The sequence below is a fragment of the Lissotriton vulgaris genome, chromosome 7 (genome assembly GCF_964263255.1).
Source record: "Lissotriton vulgaris chromosome 7, aLisVul1.2, whole genome shotgun sequence".
Lineage (NCBI taxonomy): Eukaryota > Metazoa > Chordata > Amphibia > Caudata > Salamandridae > Lissotriton > Lissotriton vulgaris.
The window spans coordinates 105,738,940-105,765,229 of record NC_141695.1 but is presented as its reverse complement, the minus strand read 5'-3'; the positions used below and the strand labels follow the sequence as shown (position 1 = coordinate 105,765,229).

At 44.4% G+C, this 26,290-nt stretch overlaps 1 protein-coding gene across 1 annotated transcript in view; it reads left to right on the top strand.

Moving 5' to 3' along the window:
- The window catches only part of LOC147700921 (C-type lectin domain family 2 member D11-like), a 141,829-nt gene extending 120,530 nt beyond the window's left edge, over positions 1-21,299 (top strand). The window contains exon 5 of the mRNA XM_086928544.1: positions 20,061-21,299. Within this exon, the coding sequence (XP_086784670.1) occupies positions 20,061-20,214 (154 nt within the window). The 3' untranslated portion in view covers positions 20,215-21,299. The remainder of the gene's footprint in view (positions 1-20,060) is intronic.
- Positions 21,300-26,290: the final 4,991 nt, after the last annotated feature.

Sequence of the window (26,290 nt, the reverse complement as noted above, 5' to 3'; positions counted from 1 at the left end):
GTGTTTCGTCGTATGGTCAGGTACCCACTACTTCATCAGGGCTGATACTGAATCAGTGGTATACTGTGTGCCTTCTGGCTGGTTATACTTCCGACCCAGCCTCACACGGCTGGGTAGATAAACTTTCAAATCACGGGTCTGTCCCTATTATCACGCTTTAAATTGGTAATGCAATTATACAGCCCGTGAAGTGAAAAACAATCACCGCAACGAGTAGAGCCGGTCTCTCCGTTATTTGGAAGAACCTTCTTCCAAATAACAGAGAGACCGGCTCTACTTGTTGCGGTGATTGTTTTACTCTGAACTTCATAATACGAAGCTGGGGTGACGGCATTGATATTTATTACCTATGTGAGGAACAATTGAAACCTATACCATTTACGAATCGGATACAATCTTTTGATCTTGGTCGCTTCACGGGCTGTATAATTGCAGAACCCACCACTCTTGTCAGGATAAGGGAGTTACACACACACAAGATAACTCCTGCCCCTCCCCTTGGTAGCTTGGCAGAGCAGTCAGGCTTATCCCATAGACTATGTGTAAAGTGTTTGTGCAACACACACACACACCAGGGACACACTAGGCACACCACAAAAAGAGTCTCCACACAAGGTTATAGAAAAAAAATCCTTTGTATTATACACAAAACACATTAGACGACAATCACATAAATCACTGCGCCACTAGGCACTTGTCATTAAAATGCAAAGATCATAGCTCGCTTCACCATAAGGCAATTGTCATACATGTAATAGTGAATGCCCTCATATCGAAGACTTATAAGGTGCACACGTCATCAAAAGAATAGGCATAACATCACAGAGCACTCAAATAAATTGCACAGGTCATAACATCATGCAAACTGCCATCATTGGGCATATTATGCCATTTCTGATACCAATACTTTTATAAACATGCAGGACACCACATTAGAGCACAAAATGCAGTAGTTGGGGTACAAATCAAAAACAAATTACATCAGGGCAGGAACATGCCCTCGTACCAGACATGAGTCAAGAATGCAGCATCCTAAAGCTCCTAAATCCCCAACCCATCACCGTGAAGAAAATAAATAAATACCCCAGATCACCCAGCCTCTCTTGACATCGATGGAGTAACAACCAGAAGCCCACATAGGCCTCGGTACCAATCCCATGTTAGCCCATGGGACAGATGGCCTTTCAGTAGTAAAAAACGAAATGCACAGTATTTCACTATCAACATCATACACATAAGTACATGTCCTCCCTTTCACATACACTACACACTGCCAATGGGGGTACCTTTGGCCTACCATAGGGGTACCTTACATGTAAGAAAAGGGAAGGGTTGGGCATGGCAGATAGGTGCACTTGCCAGGTCAGCATGGCAGTCTACAACTGCGCGCGCAGACACTGCAATTGCAGGTCTGAGTTACACTTACAGGGCTACCCATTTGGGTAGCACATCTAGTGCTGCAAGCCCTCTAGTAGCATTTGATTTACAGGCCCTGGGCACACACCGTGCCTTTTTCTAGGGATTTAGTAGTACATCAAATGTGCCAGTTCTGAATAACCAATCAAATCATACCTTATACGGGGAGCATATGCACTTCAGCACTGATTAGCCATCGCACAGTGACCAGAATCCTATAAACAACAAAAGCAGGGTCAGAAACATAGGAGGCGAAAGGCAAACAGCTTCAGGATAAATCTTCAAAAGGGCCAGGTCTACAGTACTTCCTCTTTGGAGACATTTAGGATCTCACCGTTTCAGTGTGTGGCCTTGCACCTGTGTGGTATTCTGGTTTGGATGCCATGTACCTTCCTGTCTTGCTGCTCAGCCTATGTGGATGAATGGTTGAATGTTGGAGTGTGTGATGTAATATAGAATGTGTGGGATGCCTGGTAGATGGATGAAAGTTGGGAGAGAGGGCTGAGCAGCAAGAAAGCTGCTCCTGGTGGGGCTTTAATGATTCTGTGAGTAGAACTAATCTTCATCAATAAACCTACTTAAATCATCACATCTCGGCTGCAGCCTATCTTATTACATTTGGCGACGATTGGACTGATGTTTAATGAGGGCCCGTCAAGCCATCTCTACTTTCCTTCAGTTTAACTGTACAATTTGAAAAGGTCAGCGTGTGACTGCCAACGCATTCAATCTTACCTTGCTTCATGGCGTCACTTAAATTCTGCAGTCTTCGGAGCAACTCTCGTGCGATCGCCACCGCACTCTACCTCACATTGTCTATGGCGTCACTTGGATTCTGTGGAGCATTCCTCTGCCGTGAGCCACCCGGCTCACCGTCAAAAACGTGCCGCCATCTTAAGTTAAAGACATTGGATTTATTTAAGCACAGTGCGCATCATCTCAGCGTTGCGCACGCTAAACTTGAATTAATTAAATAAAGCGTGTTTTATTTCAGCAATGCGCATGCTAAACAAAGTCCTTATTTAATTCAGCACATCTAAGTCCAGCGAGGCGCACACTATAATTATATGCGTATTTTGTTCGTCAGTTCGCGTTATTACATTTGGCAGCCCGTGTAAGTACTTTTACATACTTTCTTGCCTTCTATTGCTGCACTTCAGAATTCATCTTCAATTAAATACCGGTGACATTTTACAAGGCATTTGTTCAGTCCCTGTTCCGGTGCATGATTCTTTACTCATTTTCAGACCACGGTGTCTACTTTATTTATTTTATTTTATTGTGTTCTGAGGGACATTATTTCTACTTTTCTAATGGTTGACACGTCATTCTACGGTAATCTAATTGTACACTGATGTCATATTATTGTATCCCTTATTGTAATGTTCTTTATGCATTTTTCACAGATTTGATTCCTGGTTTAAACATACATTTGCATTAACAGTCTATGCAGCGATAGGAAGTATGGGTTTTTGCATATTTAATATTACAGTTAAAATGTCATTGGAGCATGGTATTTTTCTACTGTTTTACCGGTGGAATCCATTTCTACCAATATGATTCATTTGGGAAGTTTCATTATTTAAAGTATCCGGTTATTAGCCCGTGTTTTTCCAGCTTAGGATGAATACGTTACCTACATATTCTGAAAATTACCTAACTGATATGGTTGTCCACAATGTTTCTTATTAATTTCTGTAGGTGAAGATGTTGCCTTTTGGATTTCTGACCTTTAGTACACAATGTAATTTAATTTAATTTACAGTGCTATGCATTATCATATTAGCATGTGAAGAACTGAAATCTTCATTCTCAGGGGTCTCACTAATACAAAAGAACTTGGCACAGAAGCTGAAATATCAAAAGACATCTTTATTAAACTTAATAATTGAGGCCACGTCACACAGAAGCCGCAGCAACCGAATGAGGTGGTCTAAAAAGTACAAAACACAGAGGCCTTTTATATGTTTAGAATTACAAACTCAGCATCAAAGAAAGGGGCAGTCCTAGCTTCTGCAAGCATACAAAATACCTAATATGGACATACAAGATCTGCAAAATATTAGCCAATAGAAAAACATCATGTAACCAGAATGTTCGCTTACGTCGTGTTTCTGCCCAACCCATAAGTTAATCAATTACAGCACTTATAAGTCAATCAGTAATGGCAGAACTTGTCTGTATGCAGTTAGGCCCGCTAGTGTCTGAGATTGCTTTCAAAGCAAGAACAGAAGGGGGGTTTTCTACACCTTGCAGTCCAAGGGGCAGAAATACTTCATGAATAGAGCAGCCTGTGTAAAGGCAACACAAATTGATGACAAATGTAAGATGCAGTCAAAATTAAAGAACCTCAGACCTCCCTTTTGCCATTACACAGGCAAATCCTAATTCCTTGCTTAGGCGAGCATTCTACTCATTTCATAAAAACAGATATATGTAAGCTATCAGCAGGAATACAAAAAGAACAAAACATTCAACATTTAGATAGCAGAAGAAAGCAATGACCACTATTACAAACAGGATTATAATTTTTCACAACCCTAAGCAGAAAGCAAATCCTAAAATGATCTAGTAACATTTTTATGGCTCCTATGCATTTCAGTAACCCATCACATGTTCAGGTGAAACAGTGGTGATTCTCATCAACGCTCTGAGGTGAAAAGGGGGATATTCTTCCACAGAAAATGGATTTTATTCTGCTTTTACTAAACAGAATAGTACTTTAAAATAATGCTAGCAAAACAAGAATCAGTCTCCCAACAACCATTCTATGTAAGCTCACATGAAATACCCAGAGTCCGTCAAAGCCTCTTGTAGCAGGCTTCTATTGTCCATAAAATCCTGTTTCTGTTGTTCTCTTCCGCATGGGCCTCTTCATTCAGGCCTTTCATGATCCGTTGGAGTGCCCTCCTGGCAAACACTCATAGCTCATTCGAAAGTCTCAATGTCTCAATGCAGTGCACCAATATTTCCTGTGCTGCAGGCACTACAAGTAGTGTGCTCTCCATTGATCAAGGGCACAGATCATTTCATGCAGATCCAAGTACTATTAATCGGGAAAGAGCAACAGACTGTCACTCTCAGCAACACTATCAGGCTCCAACACTCTCTATTCAGTGTCAGAGGATACTCAGGCTGCTCTTTCATGGGCACCATAATGTAGTGCCTTTTGCCAATCTCAAATCCTCCGGTGCACTGCACTTCCATTGGAGCAAAGGAAAAGGGGTTGTGTGGCCAAAAACTCAGGCCAAGGGGCTCAAGGGACTGCACACTGTCAGAGGTTAACCAGCACATGACAGGCGCTCTATTGCACAGCAATTTTGTGGCAAAACCAGCTCCTCCTTCTTTTCTGATGTTCAACGCCTACTGATGAAGCAAGTACAATAGTTGGAGATATCACTGATGGCACGCTGGCGATCGCTTGTCTGGGTGCTGGGGCCAAGGTATGTAGCCCTCATCTGTAGCTGACACTGATGAGAATTACCGTTCTGCAGGGTATCATTCTTCCTTTGACTCTGGAAGATCCTGCAGAACCTAGTGACGTAGGAAATGTAACAGTTATTTCCTTCAATTCAAGTACAAAAACAGTTCATTGTATAACAAGGGACTGCAAGCAAGTGGCCTGCAATCTTTAAAGGAGTGGCCATAGTCATGGGACATTTCTGGTCTAGAACACACTGTTATTCTCAAAGGCAATACAAAAACAAAGGCAATAAGCAAAACAGTGCCTCTGATTTCTTCAATTGGGTTTCCATATGAGAGCATATCCTCTACCATCTAAGGGTAGACAGCTACATGGGAATTCTATCTGAACGGATGTTCTCACACATAGTGGCATTGTCTAATGTGGCAAACACATTTTTTTTCTCTAAATGATTACATATAGGTGTTCCTAAATTCCTTATCTAAAACATTTCAAAAGAGAAATTACATGATACAGATTATCAGGGACATGTATATACCTCCCTTTAATAATTGTGCATCAGGTGGACTATGCAATACAAAAGCTAATGATTAAAATGTGGAAACAAAAGACAAGAACTAGAGAGTCCTGGTATTTCCATTATTTAAAATACATCTGGTCCATCAAAAATTAAAGCAGCAGAAAAAAAGGAACTAAAAACCAAATTAGAATAGGCATTGAATTTGCCATATTAAAAAAGAAAACGTAAGGTGTCTCCTATTGAGGTGGAAAACTTGTCTTACTATAGTATTGAGTCAGTTAACCAGTCCATCACTACCCTAACAGTCAGACTCAAAGCATCAGAGTAGGCCTAAAGAAAATGTTGAAAACCAGAATGGTCATACAAAAGGGAATTATACATAATATGGGGGTCCCTAGTATATCACTGCATTCTGGAAGTGTGAACCTGAACACTACATCAACTAGTGAAAGGAATTTGGAAAAGGGAAATGGGACTAGGTAAAAATGAAGCCTTGTTTCCTTTATGGTACAAAGCCATACACTACTTGGGAAGCAGAACAAAACTGACTAATGTAATATAGAAATTAGGTCACCATGTACAAGAGTCACAAATCTATAATTTATCCTTAGGTCCAATCAAGGATACATAATTTTTAGGGCTGTCTGTTCCTTTAAGGGAAGAGGACAGTATCGTGACTAGATGACACACTTTGATTCTGTATATCTCTTTTTTATTTTCCTTCAAATACCATTAAAGCCAAATTTGACATACACTGGTGAAGTGTTGTCTTGATTTGCTCACAGCATGAAAAAGCATATCCGTGAAATTTAGTATCAGCGCAAAAAAACAACAAAAAACACACATATGCCAAGCCATCAGATATACGCGCTGTATATCAAGCACAAAAAAACATAGACAAAACAATAGCACATGTAAATAAGCGGTGACACACAACACTATTGCATGCCCTTTTATGCACTGTGAACCTGCAGCTCAAAACAGAATATTCAAGCCTGCTTAATTTGTCAGGCTTAAAATCCTCACCCTCCTTTTGACAGCAAATCACCAGGTAGTGGACATTTGGCTGTCAAACACAGTTAACTGTGTCGTTTCTGACACACAGGACCAGCAGGAACAATTCATAAAAGGATAAAATGCAAAAATATGTAAAACGCACAAACATTTCTGCACATAACACACAAAATATCAACTGTAACAACCATCTTTTGAAAGCATGCTAAACCTTTTTAAATTTCAAAAAACTTTTTCACAGACACTCTGCGTGTCCCATGCGCCAACACCCTTTGAGGCCCTGCTTTTCCAAGCAATAATGTCTCCATCTCTTTACACTTACTCCTATCCTACCTCACTGACCTTAAAGTCAAAATCTGCCTTGCGGGCTCCTCAGCTCTCTATTTCTTCCTCACTCTAAGGCTGAAAAAGGACAAAAAAAACCCTTCCCAACTCTTTCTAACCTGCAATAACCAACCCTATTTAAAAACACATGATATAGATATTACTCCTGTTAGGGGCTACAATTTATTTCTATACTTAGAGTCAAGTCAAAAATCACTTTATTCGATTAAATAAAAATCATAAAAGTATGCTATACAGATACATAAAAACATCATACAAAACTTTAAAAATACTGTACATTTTAAAATACATTAACAGTACATATAAAATGACCTAGCGCACAGGGGTTACATTGTTGTCTTTAAATAATTCATGAGCCCGTTTTTAAAAATATATGAAAGATGGATCAAAGCTTAAAAATCAAGTCATACTACCGGGTATGGACATACATTTACATTAGCTCCATCTAGACTCATATGAGATCTCTTCCGTCTAGCACGAATAGAAGCAATTAAAAAATTGGCTACACAAAACATCACTCGGTGATTTTCCATTAATTGTAGGAACAACAATGCAGGTTTCACCTGTAAAAACCCCATTTCCCTTAACAGAGGCTTGATGTACTTTATCCTACCTTCCGAGAAGAAAGGGCAAAAAAAGATAAAATGTGACAAATCCTGGTCGGAAAAATTATCGCATTCACATGGAGCATTTTCCATTGGCGTGCACCAATTTTCATATTTACCCAACAGAAAATGTGCCTGATTGAATCTAAATTTGGTTAGCAACCAACGGTGGTAAGGACGTGTGACAACAGTCAGATATGGTTGCATTGACATTGAACTGATCAACAAAAAATGTGATCTTACTGTCGGTTTAGAAATTTCAATCGACTCACGCTCCATTTCACGGGACCTAATGAAATTCTGTTTTACCCAGTTTATGTCATCTTTGTTCAAATTTTCCGGGTGTAGGTATAATTCCGGGCGACCCAGGAGTGCGGTAGATGTTTTGATGTGTGCCAACCACTTAATATCAGCCACTCTATCCCGCCCCAGACAGTCCTTAATAATTTTATGGTTCAGTGTTAGTTTGGGGTTAAGCCATGTCCTGATCCATAACAAAAGCGGTGCCATGTTTAGCATGTCCGCAATATAGCCCATGCCCAGCTCTACATGGACCGCAAATGAGGAAGTGGATTGGGGAAGGCCTAGGAGAGCTCGCAAAAATGTGTTTTCCTCTCTCTGGATCAAAGTTAGGTCTTTATAACCCCAGATTGCTGCCCCATACCTGGCTATGGCCATAGTTTTGGCTCTGTAAATCGCCAAAATGGCCTCAGGAGGCTTCCCACCCAATCTTTTTGCGAAACCAAGTATTGCAGCCGATGACTTTTTCACTGCTGCTCTTTTATTTGCCACTTGGGGGGCCCAGCTGCCCAAGTCATCAAACACTACACCCAGATATGTGAAAATTTTTACTTTTGATATTACTGAGCCATTGCACAAGAGCGTCTTGGTATTATTCCTCCCTTTCCCCACAAACATCACATGCGATTTCTCCACATTAATTACAAGTTCCAGGTTTTGCATAAAAGTCCCAAAGGAGTTTAAAAGGCGTTGCAAACCTATGGGAGTCCTTGACAACAGCACCGTATCATCAGCATATAATAATACTGGTAATTTAGTACCCCCCATACATGGGACGTCTGCAGATGCCGCCGCCAAATTTACACTTAATGCATTAATGTATAAGGAAAATAATATTGGGGCCAAGATACACCCCTGACGTACTCCCCTCCCGGATTTAAAGTCAGCCGTGCACTTCCCATCTTGTGACATGCGTATAGCCGCTTTCAGGTCCCTATGCAGATCAGCCATGAAGTACACCAATGCCTGGTCTAGGCCCATATCCAGGAGCATAGTCCACAGCTTTGACCTATTCACTAGGTCAAAAGCTGTGGACAAGTCCATAAACGCTAAATAGATTGACCCCTCTGCAGCCACCGTGTATTTGCTGACTATTAGTTGTAAATTGAGGCACTGATCCTCAGTGCCTCTACCAGATCTGAAACCATACTGTGCATCGCACAAGATGTCATTATTTGCTTCCCATGATACAATCTTATTTAAGATCACTTTCCCTAATATTTTAAAGGACGAATCCAACAATGATATCGGCCTATAACATCTTGCATCCCCCCTCTGGCCCTTCTTGAAGATGGGGACTATTATAGACCATGACCAGGTCTTAGGCAGTCTATTTTTATCTATGCTGGCTCTATTAAAAATATTTGTAAGGGCGATTGACCATATTGAGGGGTTGGATTTATACATGTCTGCAGGGACCCCATCTGGGCCCGGGGCCTTATGGGCAGTTGTATCTTCAATAGCCTTCAGGACTTCCTTAATGGTGAACCGCAAAGGTGACCCTGGGTGTTCATTTAATGATGGTACAAATGGGTCTATCTGGAGATTACTCCCATATATTTTTTCGAAGTGAAGCAGCCAGTCTTTTTCAGATATATTTAATTCCATCGGAGAGTTATCATTCTCGCTGAACAAGGGAGTATTAATGATTCCCCAGAATTTGGAACTATCCTTCAGGGTGGCTCTGTCATAGAGTGAGTCCCAAGCCTTATTCTTTATCTCTTTCTTACGTGTCTCTACAACAGATTTATAATTTTTCCTTAGTCTAGCCACCAATTCGGTGTCCCTGGGTAACTTTTTTAATGCTATCAATAAAGCTCTGTGGGCCTTTGAGCAATTAGCATCAAACCACCCATGCAGTTTTTGCTCCTTATGTTTCATGTTAGATGTTAGCATCAAGCTTACTTGTTTACAGATATTATCGAAAGAGGTAATAATGTCACCTCCAAACCTAAGAGGGTCCAGACAGGTGTTGATTTCATCTCCCACCTTCTCAGTAAGTTCACAGAAAAAATCCTCTGGGATAATTTTGTCCCACTTAACCCGCCTCCCCTGATCTTGCACAGATAAATCCGTATGGGGGGTGGACTTTGCAATTATAGCAAGTATCGCCAAATTTTGATTACTTAGTTCCATAACTACCGGGTTATGGTCGCTAAAAGCAGTTTGTACAGCATTATAAAAAATAACATTTTGTAACAAACCTGGGGAAACAATTATAAAGTCAATAACAGAGTTTGAGTCTCTTGCGCTATAAGTGGCTACCCGTTCATTTGGGTCAATAAACTCAGGCTCAGATAAATCAATATCAGACAGTAGTTCTTCTAACGCAACCCCCTTTATAGAGTGCTCAAAATGAGATTGAGGGAGATAATCCATATCTGAGTAGGCCCTGTACTGACAATTTTGCTGGCACAAATGTATGTTAAAATCCCCAAGCACAATTAAATGAAAAAAAGTGATTTGGCTTTGCTTATATGTAGTTAAAAATTTTGCTAGAACGTTAATATTTTCATTACAGTGCGTACCCTGGGGTGCATTATAGAAATTCACATAGAGTATCTTAACGTTATTAGGTAAGGTTATTTCTATACTTAGATTATTAAAACAGTTACTGTGAATAATTCGCAGAACATAATAACATAATAACACATATACCAGTTTTTAGACCAAATGCTTGTTTGCAATGGTACTCATTTCATCAACCTTAAAAGGATGAAAGTCTCAGTTTAAGTCCAGCAAAAGTTAAAACCTTCCACCCTGATATTAAACTCAAACCTCTACACCAGGCACATTGGCTCATTGACTTATTTAAAAGGAAACCCAAATGGGAACAACCTGCAAATTTGTATTATACCTAAATGTATGCATTTACTGAAGAAGCCTAAAGCACTTTTAAAGCTATTGTAAATGGCAAAAATGCCCAAAATTCAACTTTGCTATTTGGGGCACTTAAAAATAAATATCCTATAATAATGTTACTTATTAATCATTCTCAGAATGTTCTTTACACATTGCAGATATTGCACATTAACATATCTCCTGCAAATCCTGAGAAAAATTGATTTTTCACGCCTGCGTCAAGTGAAATTCTATATGCTAATGTTCTCATTATGCAGTGTACCATACCTTAAATTTAATTATAATGCTAGGAGGTCACAGTATGAGCATTAAGCTTCATGAATAGTAAAAAACGAATTTTGTAGCACTTACTTTTATAATTCAATCAGTTTTGAGAATTCCACATATTAAGGCTCTGTAATTCCTCGAATCTGACTTCATTTTCTTTTCTCTTTTTTTTTGTGCTCTGTGCCACGTGGGCCGACGAACAAAGTGGCCTGGCCTCCCAAGGTCATGTATACATTAACCAGATTAAACTGTAAGAAACTAATTTCTTCACCCGAAACTGACCTGCAAAACCAATTATCCTGATTGATCTTTATCTGAGATTGCCAATCAATGTTCAAGACATCGTTACCTTTTAGTTTCCTTGCACTTGCCCTATCTTGTTTCAGCATCTGTTACGGTTTCTTTCTTTTTAAATGTTTCTTTCACTACATAGGTTAATTATTACTTAGGAACTGAGCCAAGAATATACTTACAGAAATGCTTAAAGAGAGGAAAACCCTTAATTAAAATGTCTTCCTATAATACAAAATAATGAACCTTAGTTTTAGAACCTTTTTAAAACAACATTCTGAAATGCAATATTTCACCCGTGCAACTGAGGGCAAAATCCTGGTTGAACAAATATTCCTGTTTATGTAGCTTGCCTGTGAATGTTTTCTAACATGGCCAGCTGGCAGTCTTTTCAAACTAAAACATATCAATGCGTGTTCTATATTATTTTGAGTTCAGCAGGAATTTACTTCAGCTGATCTGTTTGCCTGTTAATACCTAACACAATGTATCTAAAGAAAATGCTGTAAGTTTATTTATTTTTTGCAAAACACCCAATTTCATTTTTGAGGGCTTTTTATTCCTGGTGAATGTGAATTTACATTTTAATTTTTAAACATTTAGACATCTTGCTTAATAGACTGAAAACATCAAGAAAAAACACAAACACACATTTGAGCTCATTTCAGACATAAACAGAAAGCAGGTCAAACACTCAGGACACACAATACGGCGCACCATGCATTTCGTGAATAGCGCCAACGCTATTTACTTAAAGAAATTGCACTTATGGGAAAACCAAAGAGACATTTAAACACACATTTAACCCACAAACCAATACTCAGGACAGAAATAAAGGACAGCACAGAGACTGTACTTAAACCAAACCATTTGTAAATACTAGTTGTAAGTCAGAAAACAGAAATACTACATCAATAGAGCAGCCTGTGTAAAGGCAACACAAATTGATGACAAATGTAAGATGCAGTCAAAATTAAAGAACCTCACATGTGACTTTTCACCTTTCTTCAATTTACTGCCTGTGGAGTTGTCACCCTTGTGTTTTCTAACTGTTATTAATTCTATAGTATTTCGCACGTGACTTTACACCTTTTGCTTAAAATGTTTGCAAGTGGATTGGTCACCTACACATTTTAGTGTAATATGTTTTATTTTAAATTATAGAACTTTGGGGGCGTGGCCAAGATGGCGACCTGACCAGACGTCCTTTCATGGGCTCCCCGACCCTGAACCCCATATTACTCCTTCATTTGCAAAATACCCCCTCAGAACTGACCGATTCCACTTTGCTGCGTTTGGTGATACAGCAAGAAGCGCTTGCCCAGTATATGGCGAAGGAGATGACAGCTGGAACCCCTTTCTGATCCTCCGCGGCGCACCTACGAGGGGCGGCTGTCATGGCGGCGACGGCCTGAAACGACCCGACGTGTCGGAACATTATCCTGCACCCGACCGCAGAGCAGTGGGATGCAACGGCATACCTGGGGGCGGAGACCAGAGCCCGACATTGGCAGTTGGTGTTGGGGCGCCTGGGTCCACCAGAGGTTGTGACTTGTGGTGGCCTGGCCTCCCGGACGTGCCTGGCCCTGGAGTGAAGCCTCTGGTCTCGGGACTGGCCCGGCCCTGAGAGAAGCCCTGCTGACCATCACTCACTTGGGTGAGAGCCCCCTGCTGTGTGCCCGATTGGTGTGGCCGCTCTCTAGTGCACAGTAGCAACATACCCCCGGCTTTGGGCCTACCCCCGGTACAGGAAAGAATCACCCTTACCGCGTAGATCCGACGTCCGAGCTCCGGAGGGAAGGCAAGAGACTTTTCCAATCCGAGGCAGACCTCCCCCCTGGTGTGCGCGGCACTGAGGGATGGCGGCGGGCAGAGAGGCCTGCGCATGCAGCACGGGAGGCCTTCAAAATGTAACCCCCGGCTCTGGGCCAAGCGCAACATCGGAGGGGACGGGCTTTCAACCAACGCGTCTGGAGACTGGGCCCTCCCCGCAACAACCGCGCACCCGGCACTTTGTGACCCTGTTGCTGTTGAGCCGGGAGGACTAACCCTTCACCATTAACGCAACGGCCCTGCCTTAGAGTGGAAGGCCCAGGCACCACCAGCACTGAGGGGGACTAGAGATTCTCCACAGCACCAGCACGCGGTACGGGCTCCACCATGGATTGACTCCCGACGTACCTGCTTGCTGCACTGCAGCGGACCTGCTCCCGGAGGCCCAGGCCTAGAGGAGACGCCGGCTGGTTCTTAACGGGGGTCGGCCACACCTTTCTAGACTGACTAGGGCACTGAAAGAGACTGGGCTGCGCTGCAGCGGCCCCATGGATGGCATAGGACCCCGCGGTCCTCGAGATCCCTGAACCCGGCAGCGGCATGGCTAGCGGGGGGCGCAAGGGCAATCACACGATACCCGACATGCTCAGCAAAAACGTCCCAAAAGGGGGGAAAACCTAGGCGCCCCCCCTCGCCATCGACCGACACCACTGGGCAACATCGAGAGGAAGGAGAGGCGCCCATAACGAGGACTTTCCTGGATTCCATTTGTAATACCCTACGGGACGATTTCCAGGCCCTGAAGCAAGACTTAGCTGTGGTGCAGTGAGAGCTACGCAGGGGCATTGACGGGCTGGGCGAGAGAGTGGCTGCAGTGTAAGACGCTGACCACACCCGCAGTGAAGAGCTAGCTCACCTTCACAGGAGGTCCTTCTCCTTCAAGAACAACAGGTGGACCTACAGGCGCACGCGTAGGACTTCGAGAACCGTTCCCAGAGGAACAACATTTGGGTCCGGGGGTACCGTCAAAAGCGGGGGGGGAATAGCGTCACATGCTACCTGTGGGACCTCTTCAGAGACATACTTGGGGAACCACCTGAATTCGTCATCCGCATTGACCGTGCACACAGGATGGGCCTGGGGAAGTGCGTGCCGGCCCCACCGCCGGACATCCTAGCATACCTTCCAGAATTCCCCCTGAAGGAACGGATTTTGCAGGTGGCCTCCCAGAAGCAGCCTCTACAATTCCGGGGCAACTCCATCACCCTGTTCCAGGACTTATCAGCCATCACGCTGCAGAAGAGGCAAACTTTCAAAGTGGTAACAACATTTCTACGCGACAATAAGGTACCATACTCCTGAGGTCATCCATTTCGCCTCATCTTCAAATGGCAGGGGTCTTTGCACCAACTCCACTCTCTTAGCGAAACATGCGCTCTACTGAAACTCGACCTGCCGGACGACAAGGAGTCCGGGGAGGCTTCCCCACGTAGATCGCAGGATGGGCCCGCACAGCACTCCCGCGATGGCTGGCAGCGAGTTCGCGGACAACGCCAATCGAATGCGCACCTCAAACCCGACCCAGAGAAATGGCCCTGGAGCAAGCAGCAGCCGTCTAAGAGGTGGTCAAGGACACCACAGCTACTTCCTAAGAGGCCTTGATTTGGGGGGGCGCCTTTAACGCTTTGCTTTGACGGGTGGGAGTGGCCGGGGAGCCAGAGGGGTTGCCACTGCCACGCTTTCCTACATGATGACATCCTACGGACCTGAACTTCGTTCCGACAGGCCCGAGACTATGGTTTGCATTTGGGTTTTTCAAGTTGGGGTGGGGGTGGGGGGATGGGGGTTGGAGTTGGGGGAGATGGTTGAGGATTCTGAAGTTGGGGTTAGGGTGGGCACCGGGAGGGGGGTGAGGGGGTCTGTGGAGGGGGTGGGTCGTCCAGTGCTCTATACAGGTCTCAGATCCCCGGGATACGATTCCACGCCAAGCGCCGCCCCGGCGGGGAACAGCGTTTTAGACTCCACTGTCCCACATGCCACCTACAACCTTTAAGATTTTGACCCTTAATGTCCGGGGCTTAAATAACCCAGTAAAACGGCGCGCAATACTGTCCCACCGGGAAAGCACCCAGGCAGATATTTGCTTATTACAAGAAACTCATCTGCTATCCCGTGACTGCCACCGTCTCCGTTCACACAAATTCCCGACTCAACTCTTTTCTTCTGGCAACAACAAGACAGCGGGGGTGGCGATTCTTGTGACACTGCATTTAAAGGGGGAGGTTCTACACAAATGCGCAGAACAGAAGGGGAGGCTGCTGGCATACCGATTTAGGATAGGGGGCCTCAGGTTTACGGTTGGGTCCCTATATAGCCCTAACGAGAACCAGGAGCACTTTTTACACTCGGCCTTGACAGACGTTACGGACACGCCAGATAGAAATATCGTGCTTGGGGGGACCTCAACATTGTCTTGACACTGTCCTGGTGTAGGGACCGGATGGCGGACCTTGATCTTCACGATCTCTGGTGCAGTACACACCCCAGGGATAGGGAATATTCATCCTACTCCAATGCTCATAAAACATACTCCAGGCTGGCCCATCTCCTGGTCACGGGACCTGTGTGCACCTTGGTTACCGCGACGGAGATGGGAGTTATCTCCCTGTCAGACCATGCGCCAGTATCCACCACAATCCAGTTGCCACCGATGTCATACCCCCCTGGGTCTGGCGTCTCAGAGACACCTTATTGCATAAAAAAGCGGTGGTGACACGCATCCAGGACGCTATCCGCGTCTACCTCTCTCACAACGCCAACACCGACACCTCCTTGGCGACTCAATGGGCGGCCATGAAGATTGTAATCAGAGGAGAATTTCTGGCCCTTTCCACTGCCGAAAATAGGGATCGGCAATGCAAACGAGACGAGCTCGCCCAGCGGGTGCGCGAACTCGAACAAATGCATCAACGCACGGGAGCTCCCAGAATCTGGAAGCAACTTAAAGTGGCGAGGAAACTCCTAGCGGCCCTGGACATGGACCAGGCAGAGTATGCAGCACTGCGATTGCGGCACGCCTACTATACCGGAGGGGACAAGTGTGGCCGTCTACTGGCAAATAGGCTTCGGGTGGCACGCCAACGGCACTTGGTGAAAGAACTCTCTGGGCCTGATGGGTCCATGATCACAGAGGATGCCCAAATCGCGGACACCTTCCGCAGCTTCTATGTGGCTCTTTACACAGGTAGCCCTTTGGACGACCTGACAGCAGCGGAATACCTAGACTTGTTCGCTCTTCCTTCCCTGACTCCCTAACAGGCGGAATACCTAGACAGGGATATCCGCATTGAGGTTGTGATCTCCGCCATTGCCAAACTAAAACATGGGAAGGCCCCAGGGCCGGACGGCTACATGTCCCTCTTTTACAAAACATTTTGCATGACGATGGTACTGATTCCCACTCGCCTTTTCAATTCCTTTTCAGCACCAGGCGCCATTCCACCTGACCTGGTGCGGGTGTCCCTTACAGTCATTCCCAAGCCCGGAAAAGGCAGAACCAAGTGCGGCTCCTATAGGCCGATATCACTCCTGAATGTGGATCTTAAGTTATATATCGGAATCCTGGCAGCTCGACTGGCCCCCCACCTGCCGGGACTCATAGACCCAGACCAGGCGGGGTTTATCCCCGGGCGACAGACGGTGGATAACACCAAAAGGATTGGCCATCTCATAGAAAAAGCCTTCCGGATCCCTGGGGAGAGGTTGATGCTAGCAGTGGACGCTGAAAAGGCGTTTGACCGAGTACATTGGCCATACCAAGAAAGGGTCCTAATGAAAGTCGGTATTGGGGAAAAAGTTTGCTCACTCATATTTAATTGTTACAAATTCCCCACGGCAGTGGTGCGCGTGAATGGTTGCAGCTCGCAGAACTTCTCCATCGAGAGGGGCACGAGACAGGGGTGCCGGCTGTCGCCCCTACTCTTTGCCTTATATATGGAGCCATTCGCCCAGAGGATCCGCCAGACCGCAGCGGCAACAGGGGTGAAGTTTGGCAGTTTCACCCACACCATCAGTCTCTATGTAAACGATGTCATACTGTCGCTAGAGACTCCGCGAACGGCCCACCCGGCCTGCATCGTGGAGATAGACACTTTCGCAAAGATTGCGGGATTCAAAATGAACTTAGACAAACCCGTAGCTCTGGATCTGTCCCTCGCCCCTGCCACCAGAACTTTCTTACAGGACCTCTTCCCCCTACAATGGTCATTAAACCTTGTGCCGTACCTGGGGATCCAGCTGGCCCCTACTTTGCCGGCCATGGTGAGGGCCAACTATGCTACACTCCAGGGGAAGATACAAGAGGAGTTGAGACGTTGGAGGCACGGCACCCTTTCTTGGCTAGGTAGAATTGCCGCAATCAAAATGACCGTCCTCCCCCAAATTCTCTATCTATTAAGAGCACTACCACTACAGCCGCCTGTGGGCTGGATTCAGCAAACGCAGGCAGACCTTTCGCGCTTTATCTGGCAAGGTTGGAAGCCCAGACTAAAGAGAACACAGTCCACACTGGCTCCAGAGGCCGGGGGCTGGGGATACCGGACCTGCGCAAATACTTTCAGGCAGCACAACTACGCAATCTAGTAGAATGGAGCAAGTGGGAGTCAGACAAACACTAGCTCTTCCAGGACCAGGCAGTGGCAAGGCGCCCACTCCAGGAAATACCCTTCCTACGCAAAGCCCATCGACCCGCTAACTTATACGCTTCCTTTGTCACGAGAGTTCCCATGAAGGTGTGGGACGCTACTAACACCATACACGAGCTCACCACCTTCCCTTCACCGCTTAACCACTGGTCGATAACCCAGATTTTACTCCGGGGCTAGACAAAGGAGCCTTTACACACTGGCGGCCCGCGGGGTGTTCTTTGCTCTACCATATATATGGTCCAGACGGCGTCATTCCCTTCCCACACTTTAAACAGGAATACACATTACCAGAGACGGAACGGCTGTGCTACATGCAGGTCCGCCACTGGGCACTGCAACCACGAGTGAGAGAGACGGCTGACAGGAAACTCCTACCCTACGAACAGTGGCTTTTATCCCGCACCTCGGACACGAAACTTATATCCAATCTCTACAGATTCTTGCAACCACTGTCCACACACCTCCATAACCCAGGCAGGGAACACTGGGAACAGGAACTGGGTAGGCCGTTGAGTCATAAAGAATGGGACCAGATCTCGTACAGAGCTGGACACTCAGCATACCACACGGGGCTCACGGAGACACTAACTAAGGTATCTACATACTGGTATTATACCTCCGAACGGATACATGAAATGGACCGCAACAAACCCAAAACCTGTTGGCGGGCATGTGGGCATGTAGGCACATTATCACACATCTTGTGGGACTGTCCGCTTTTACACTCTTACTGGACGCAGTTGATAGATGACATTGACACCCATTTTATGACCGAGCTGCCTCGCTTCCCCGCCTACATTCTCCTGGGGATCCCTAACAGTTTGACATACCCCTTGCACTCCCGTAGGGGACGTCAGATTGCTATCGCCCTGGGCTCTGCGGTGCAGAATATCCTTACACACTGGCGCACTGCTACGGTCCCGTCACTTATGGGGTGGTTACATAGGCTGTGGCATGTGCTGGGGATGGAGAAGTTGTCACTTACCTTAGCTGGAGATATAGATCAGTTTGATGAATTTCGGCAGCCATTCCACTCCCTGTTGGTCACTGAATTTAAGGAAATAACCTGCCCGAGATATCTTCGCCTACTACGGCTCACTGCACCTGGAGGGGAGGATACCTAAACGGGCACCGCATGGGATGTCCTTCCAGGGTGGTGGCGGGGAGAAACGAAGTAGGATAGGCCTGAGCACTGGACGGAGGGAGGGGGGATGGGAGGGGCCGGGGAGTTTGGGGTTCGGGGGGGGGGTCCCAGAGGGAGTTTCCTCTCTTATTGCAGCACTGCCTTTACCGGTATAACTCTGCTGGCCGGATTACTTTTGGAATGTCATCAGGAGGGCTTCCGAGCCTCACACGCACTTCTAGCCATCGCAGATCCACATCCCATATGCAATGTATGTTCTGTTTCTTTGTGCTGCTTCAATAAAAATGATTTAAACCTAAATTATAGTACTTTGCATGTGACTTTCCATTTTACTTAAATTACAGCCGTGGATTAGTCACCTACATATTCCTATTTACAGTACGTTGTGCACACATTACTTAGTAGGAATCGTAATTAAGTTAAGTACCTCTTGTGGTTTTCATTTTTGCATTTTTTAAAAATTGTTGAGATCTCTGTTACCTTCGTCATGCTAGTCTGGCCAACTAGTATATCCTGTTGGTGGCATTGAATTCAATCTCTCGCATTCTCTTTAAAATTTTAGTGCGAAAATATGTAGAATCAATCATTCTCTGTTTGATTTGTAAAGGGGAAGAGGTGGTCATATTGAATTCATTTATGCATTCATTGAAACGCTCAATTTTACAATGTAAGTTTTCATTTTAGAATGACCATTCTCTATGTTCACATATTCATTTGTTTGCGTTCCGTTAAGGGGGAAGGTGGTGTGGTATTCTGGTTTGGATGCCATGTACCTTCCTGTCTTGCTGCTCAGCCTACGTGGATGAATGGTGGAATGTTGGAGTGTGTGATGTCATATAGAATGTGTGGGATGCCTGGTGGATGGATGACAGTTGGAGGAGAGGGCTGAGCAGCAAGAGAGCTGCTCCTGGTGGGGCTTTAATGATTCTGTGATTAGACCTAATCTTCATCAATACACCTACTTAAATCATCATTTCTCGGCTACAGCCTTTCTTATTACAACCTGACGGCCTTAAAGCTCTGTTCTAGATCACTGTTCCTCCCTCTCAATCTGATCTTATGCTTTCTTCCTCCTCAGTGGTATCAGACCCATGACAGAGCTTTATACTCTCGCTGTAGACACTCCATAACTGCCCATTAAAGTGCAAATTGCTTAGAAAAGCTTTAAGAAGCACCAGTCAGAAAATGGATCTCTTCGGCAACCAACTTGCCACTGCCTTTTTCCAAAGTACCCACCTTTCCTTGACTGAGGTCACCTGCCGTTTCCCATACCTAGATCATCTTGCTTGTCTCCCTACTATATGTTTTTAAAGACTTTAGCTGCTCTTGTGCCTTTGCCCACATGTCATCAATACCACTCCACAGTCCTGACACTGTGTTCTTGTTGTTACAGGTTCCTGGTAGCAGATTACTCGGATTATGCTTACCTCAATCATCACAGAGTCAAAAGTGGAGACAGTTACAACACGCGGCACTGGATTTGTACCAACGTGTCTCCATATGAAAGAAAGTATAAAAGAGAGAAAACTGTACCAAGTTTTCTTTAGGATTATTTAGGAAATGTATGGCGCACATGTACACAATTACAAATGAAAGGAATCCACGCTGTTTACAAAAACAGGTTTATGTCATGCAGGACACACTTGTGTCTCCTAGGAAAACATCAGCTGAGCTGCTGGGGACTAGAGTTGCATGATCCTGATTAGACACAATAAGGTCGAAATATGTGGAGGTGGAGGTTAATCAAGTGTATATCGATTTCATAATGGAGTTTTCTATAAATAATAACCATATCCATGTGCGTCTTATGATTACTTTTAAAAAGTTGACCTAGGTACAGTTAGGAAAGTTACTCTGACGATAGACAGCTTTACTCACACTATGGGATAAGGCCTTCGGAAGAACTGCTGCTGGTTTTGATATACTAATGCCAGGGAGGGCCATTCAGAAGCCCAGGACTTCTTCAGCCCCAAAGTTTTCATACTCTGAAGCAATCAATTAAGCATGTCCTTCTTAACAGGTATAATAGGTAATGGCCCGATGTGACTGGGTAAAGTTAATGTTGACCAGCTGGCAGTCAGTGAAAACTTGGACGATATATATATCCCAAAAAACAAAAGAAAAGTAGCATTCTATGTTTCTGGAGACAGTCCAGCTCAGGAGAAGTTGTTCTCCTATTAACGTTAATATTACAGAGAAGCAGTGTGTACTACACTAATAGATTCAAAGTTACACATTCACCAAAATGATATACTGCTCTTTTTAATTATAAATGTATGTTTCTCACAAAATATTTCATTTATTCACAATTCAATGTTTCAAAAACATGTTGTAATATTTCTACGATACTGGCTTTTTGGAAACTCACAATTAGCCTTTATAACATATTAACTAATAATGTGTTCCATGTTACACTCTGTAAAATGTCTTTTTTTACCAAATAATTCCCAGCTGTTTTCTATTTGAGCACCTGAGATCGCACATTAGAAACACAGTTGTTGGTGTTTCAGTTTCTAATTCTTCCACTGGACAAAATCCAAGCAAAATGAATTTGACCAGAGGAAACAATCAGACATGTGGTGGTCTGCATGCAGAACAGGAACGTTGGCTCACAATAAAGGCATTGCTCACCATGTGGCTTTTACTAACTCACCGAATATATGTGCAGTGTAAGACACATCTGTTGGCGGACAATTCTTGAAAAGATGCTTCAAGAGGCTTAATGCTTCAAGTCTGTGGTCCTTGAATGGCGGGGCTCAGCTGCTCTGTGGAAGATGCTCCTTACAGCCCCACGTGCTATAAGCTGCTGATCATTGACATTATGGCTGAGGAGAAGGCCACCTCATGCTTTACAGGATGGAGGATGGCACATTGAAAAGGAGAAACTGGTGGGCTTGGGAAAAGGGGCAAATACTCCTCCATACCCTTTAAAATAGATGTTTTATCATTGCTAAAATGGATACAATATAAGATAAGTGGGCAGTTATGAAAGCCTTCTCAAACTGCCCATCAGATGCCAATATACTGTACACATTTGTGCTGACGTATTTGTCTTCTGCAGGCACCGAATGTGGAATTGTTCACGCCGCAATTGAATTGAAAATAATGTTTATCATTATCTTTAGTGTGAGTTCTTGAAGTATGCTCTCCGTACTGCAAAGTCTGCCTTAGTCATGGACGTTACTACACCAGAGGGGATCCAGCGCTCTCATTGATACCACAAAAATAGCTTCATTACACAGAAAAGGGGCACAGATGTTGCCAATCCCTGCGCCAATTACTTTCTCTCCCTGAAAGGTGTACAGCTGCAGTATGTGTTAGATTTGTCTCTTGTTAACATAAGGATCCTCACTATGTGTGGCCCATGAATGGGAGGTACTGGGACACTGCAACTGAGTTCAGCGAAAGTGCTACTGGTAAGTGTTTCTCCCTCAATAGATTTCACCTGCTTCAAGCAGCAAAGTCTTCCTGTGGGAAAACATGGAAATGGTGCAGCAAGTCCAATTGTACAAAAACGAATCATTTCTGTTATTGTTCCTTGTCTGGAAATAATGGAACCTCCAGCAAGAGTATATCCGGGTCTGAGATAACAGGAAGGACTAATGGTCACTCTAAATTAGAGCCTTGGGTTCCTAGACATTGTTTTATCCTTCCTTTCAGTCTTTTTTATTGTTGGCCCAGTGCCTTCCCATGCACAGCTTAGCACGTAGTGGCACAGTGTACACGAAGAGTCCCTCGTGCACAGTATTAACTGCGTGTAATGCATGGCAAAGGTTTTAACGATGAATGATGCAATATGTCGGGTCTGGTACCCTGCAGGTATAACTGTTAGTGTGTGCATTATACAACTCTAAATACGCCCCCAATTTAAATATGTTTGTAAATGTATTAACAGCAATATTACACATTTTACATAATCAGGAGCAAATAGAACAACTCATTCTCCAATTAAAAAAATGACTATTATTCTGACATTGCTTTTTATCTACCCAGGGTAACATGTAGAATTATTGATGCATGCAAGGAAATGTCTCTTTGTGCATGATCAACCCCAAAATATAGACTGTTGCTGCTGGTTTTTCAACTCTGAAGGTGCACTGAGGCCTGCTAACCAAACCTCACTGCCAGTGCTCGGACCCTCAAAAGTGCGTGCTTGATTAGCTTATACTCACTGGGCCTAAGTTACCTTACAGATCCCTAGTATATGGAACTAGGGGTCCCCGGGGCCTGTAAGTTACATTGTCTCTTATGGTCTGCAGCATGTATTGTGCCTCCCTGGGTGTGACAAACGTGTTTCACAGCCTGCCACTGGTAGAACACTTTTAAGCTGCTAACTCAGGGCCCGATTCACAAAGGTAATGGTAGAGCTAAAGTATATGTTTATACCTAATGTCTAAGTTTAGACCTAAAGTTGTAACTTTACACCTCCAGTTAAAGTTTACACTTGAAGTCTAAGTTTAGACCTAAAGTTTAACTTAGACTAAAAGTGTAACTTTACTACTTTTCCATACTTACCAAGGTAAGTTCACTACTAGCAAACTTACTAGTAATAAAGTTAGGTTACTAGTAGTAAAATTAATAGCAGTAAAGTTATGAGTAGCAACTTGCCTCTGTGAGTACCAAAAAGTAGCAAAGTTTGACTTTTGGTATACGTTAGTCTTTAATTCTAAACTTAGACTTCAGGTTTAAACATATATTTCAGTGGTAAAGTTAAACTGGAGGTGCAAAGTTAGACTTTAGGTCTAAACTTAGAATTCAGGTCTAAAGTTAGACTTTTGGTCTAACTTTACCTTGTGAATTGGGCCCAGAGTTTTGTCATTTAAACCAATGATCTCCCTTTTCAATATATATGTCATCCCTCAGCTAAGCCTATTGTGTCTAAAGGCAAGGGGCTCTATATTGAAATCTAAGACATATATTTTTTATGTACTAACAGTAAAATACCAAATTGTAAATTTTACTGTGGAAAGGCTAGTAGCCCGATTGGTGAGTTCAGGGTTACACGCTGACAACTTGACTGTACTAACACCTGAAATGGACTTCCAAAGTAGATACTTCAGGGTATCAAAAGAATCACCACATTAAACCCTGCATCAAGCCTAAGTCAAATGTTATGGACTTTTGAGTAATAGCAACTTTTAGAAAGATGCCCCTCTTTTGCCCATGTTTTGCAGGGGCTATTCACAGATGTTGGCCGAAAGACAGCCTTTTGCCCTCCTGTGTATGGAGGTGCAGACGACTCCCAGTAAAGAATGCAATAGAGGCCTGTCATTAGAAGAGGTGTTATTGCTCCCTGGCAGGAAGCCACACATGGTGTGACCCCAAAAGGTGAGCTTCAAAGGGGGAGGCGCCATTGATGGGCAAATGGGGACACTCATGAGAGGGGTTGCTCCCTATTAGAGAGTTTGGCATTTGGGACAGAGAGTGGAAAACAGTTGCCAAACCATTTTTCTTCTGGGCTCGTAGCCCCCAAGAAGGCACACTTATAGGGTGGAATACCAAGCTCCACACCCCAGGTGATGGGTTGGGCTATCTTGGTAGTGGGCAGAAGAGTGCACTCTGGTATAACTAGATGTCACACATTGCAGGATGTCATCATCTGGTGGGAAGGGAACTAGTAGGCCATTGGCTAGTAACTGCGATATCTCCCAAGGGCACTTTCCGGGCATTAATGTCATACCCCTGGAACTCAGACCTCAGATTACATCTGGAGTGGAGAGTGGATCGAAGGACTGCCTTGCTGTTGCCTAGACCTGGCAAGAGAGGCTGCACTGCACCTGCTGATCCTTGGGTTAGCAAAGAGAGGACTGTGCCTGTGGTGCTTGAATCCAGGAAAAGTCCCTTCTGAGCCCTAAACAGTTGAGATGACTCCAAGAGTTAGTTGGATGGCTTCCTATTCCCACCTGCATGGTGGCAACAAGCTGAAGAAGGCTGCCTGGCTAGTCAGTAGCCACAGTCGCTTGATAGCCACTTTAACTCCGGAACCCTCTGGGAGAGTTTAAACTTTGTAGTGTCTAAAAATAAGAACCACTTTTCTCAGTTTGTGACCGATTATTTTCATGTTGTGTGTTTCTTATTTGCTTCTTTAAGTACATCTAAATGCTTTTCACTTGTTCCTTTATTTATGTATGACTGTTTTAATCCACAGATACCCAGGGTTAAGATAGAGGTTTTACAAACCAGCCTTACTGGACCCAAGACAGTATTGTGAGTGTATTTCCAGGAGAAGTCACATGCCCACAACATATAATGCACCACTTTCCTCACAATGGATAACATTGAGTTATAGGGATGTTTTTTACAGAGGGGTTCTGAGTGACATCTGATCAGAAACAAGGTTGGTGACGGTTGGTTCTAGCTCTGTTTGTCAACAGGCGGAGTCCCATGGTGAAGTGCTCCTTTTGGATTTGTCATGTTCAGCTTCAGACAATTGGTCTTTATCTAGTGGGCATTTCAGTCATGTAGGGATTAAACATGATGGGGGAACTGGGCATCTTGTCCATGAGGTAGAGAATGAGTTGCATGTTATTGGCATTGGAGAGAATTTTGTGAGAGTGGATTGCTCTGGCATGAGTGAGCCTATATGCATTGAAGAGGGTCAGGTCCATGGAGGAACCTTGCGGAACTCCACAGTTAAGGTGGTGGGCATCTGAGGTAAATGGTGTCAAGCTGATTGTCTGAGTCCTTCTAGTCAGGAAGGAGCAGATCCATTGGAGTGTGTGTCCTTGGATTCCAGAGTCTTGTAGGCACTGGAAGATGGTATGGGACATTGCGTCAAAAGCTGCACAGATGTCCATGAGGATGAGTGCTACTATGTCTCCACTGTCCAGAATCTTGCAGCTGTCATCTGTGGAGGCAACAAGGGCAGTTTCTGAACTGTGGTTGTTTCTCAAACCAAACTGGTGTCTAGAAGTTGGTGGTCATTGAGCTGGTGAGTGATTCATCTGTTGATGTTTTTCTCTGAAACCTAGGTCAACAATGGAATCAGGGAGATTGGTCTGTAGTTAGTGAGCATTGAAATGTCTGTGAAGGGTTTCTTCAGAAGAGGAGTGGCAGCTGGATGTTACAAGCATCTGGTAGAGTCGGGGAAGAGGTGGAGGAATTCAGAATTGGTGTGAGCCGGGTGCTGATGGGTTGTTGTCCTCTGGAGTAGACTTGGTGTGAGCAGGGGTCTAAAGTGGCCCCTGAGTATAGGCTTCATGATGGCAGCTTTGGTTCTATGGATGAGATCCGAATGTATTTGGCAATGTCTGTCAGGTCCGTTGAAAGCTGAAGTTGCTGTAAATTACCATGATTTTGTTGCTGAAGAACTGGGAGACTGTTGCAGAAGTCCTGCGAGGGGGTGTTCTAGTTGAAGGTGGCGGCTGATGATGTAAAATCGGCAACTCTGGGCATTAGCTTGCCTCATCTTCACTAACGGCCCCACCAGACCGCCGGTGATGCCTGTCTCACCCTGGAGATACCCATTAAGGGACCATCTCTCAGGGAAGCCAGGAAGGGTTTCGCAGCGGTCGAAGCGCCTTGGGACCCTACGGGTAAGTAGTGCGCTATATAAATGCCAATACATTTACATTTACATTTACATAATGGTGATGAATTCTTTTCTTCTTTTGGTGCTAGCAT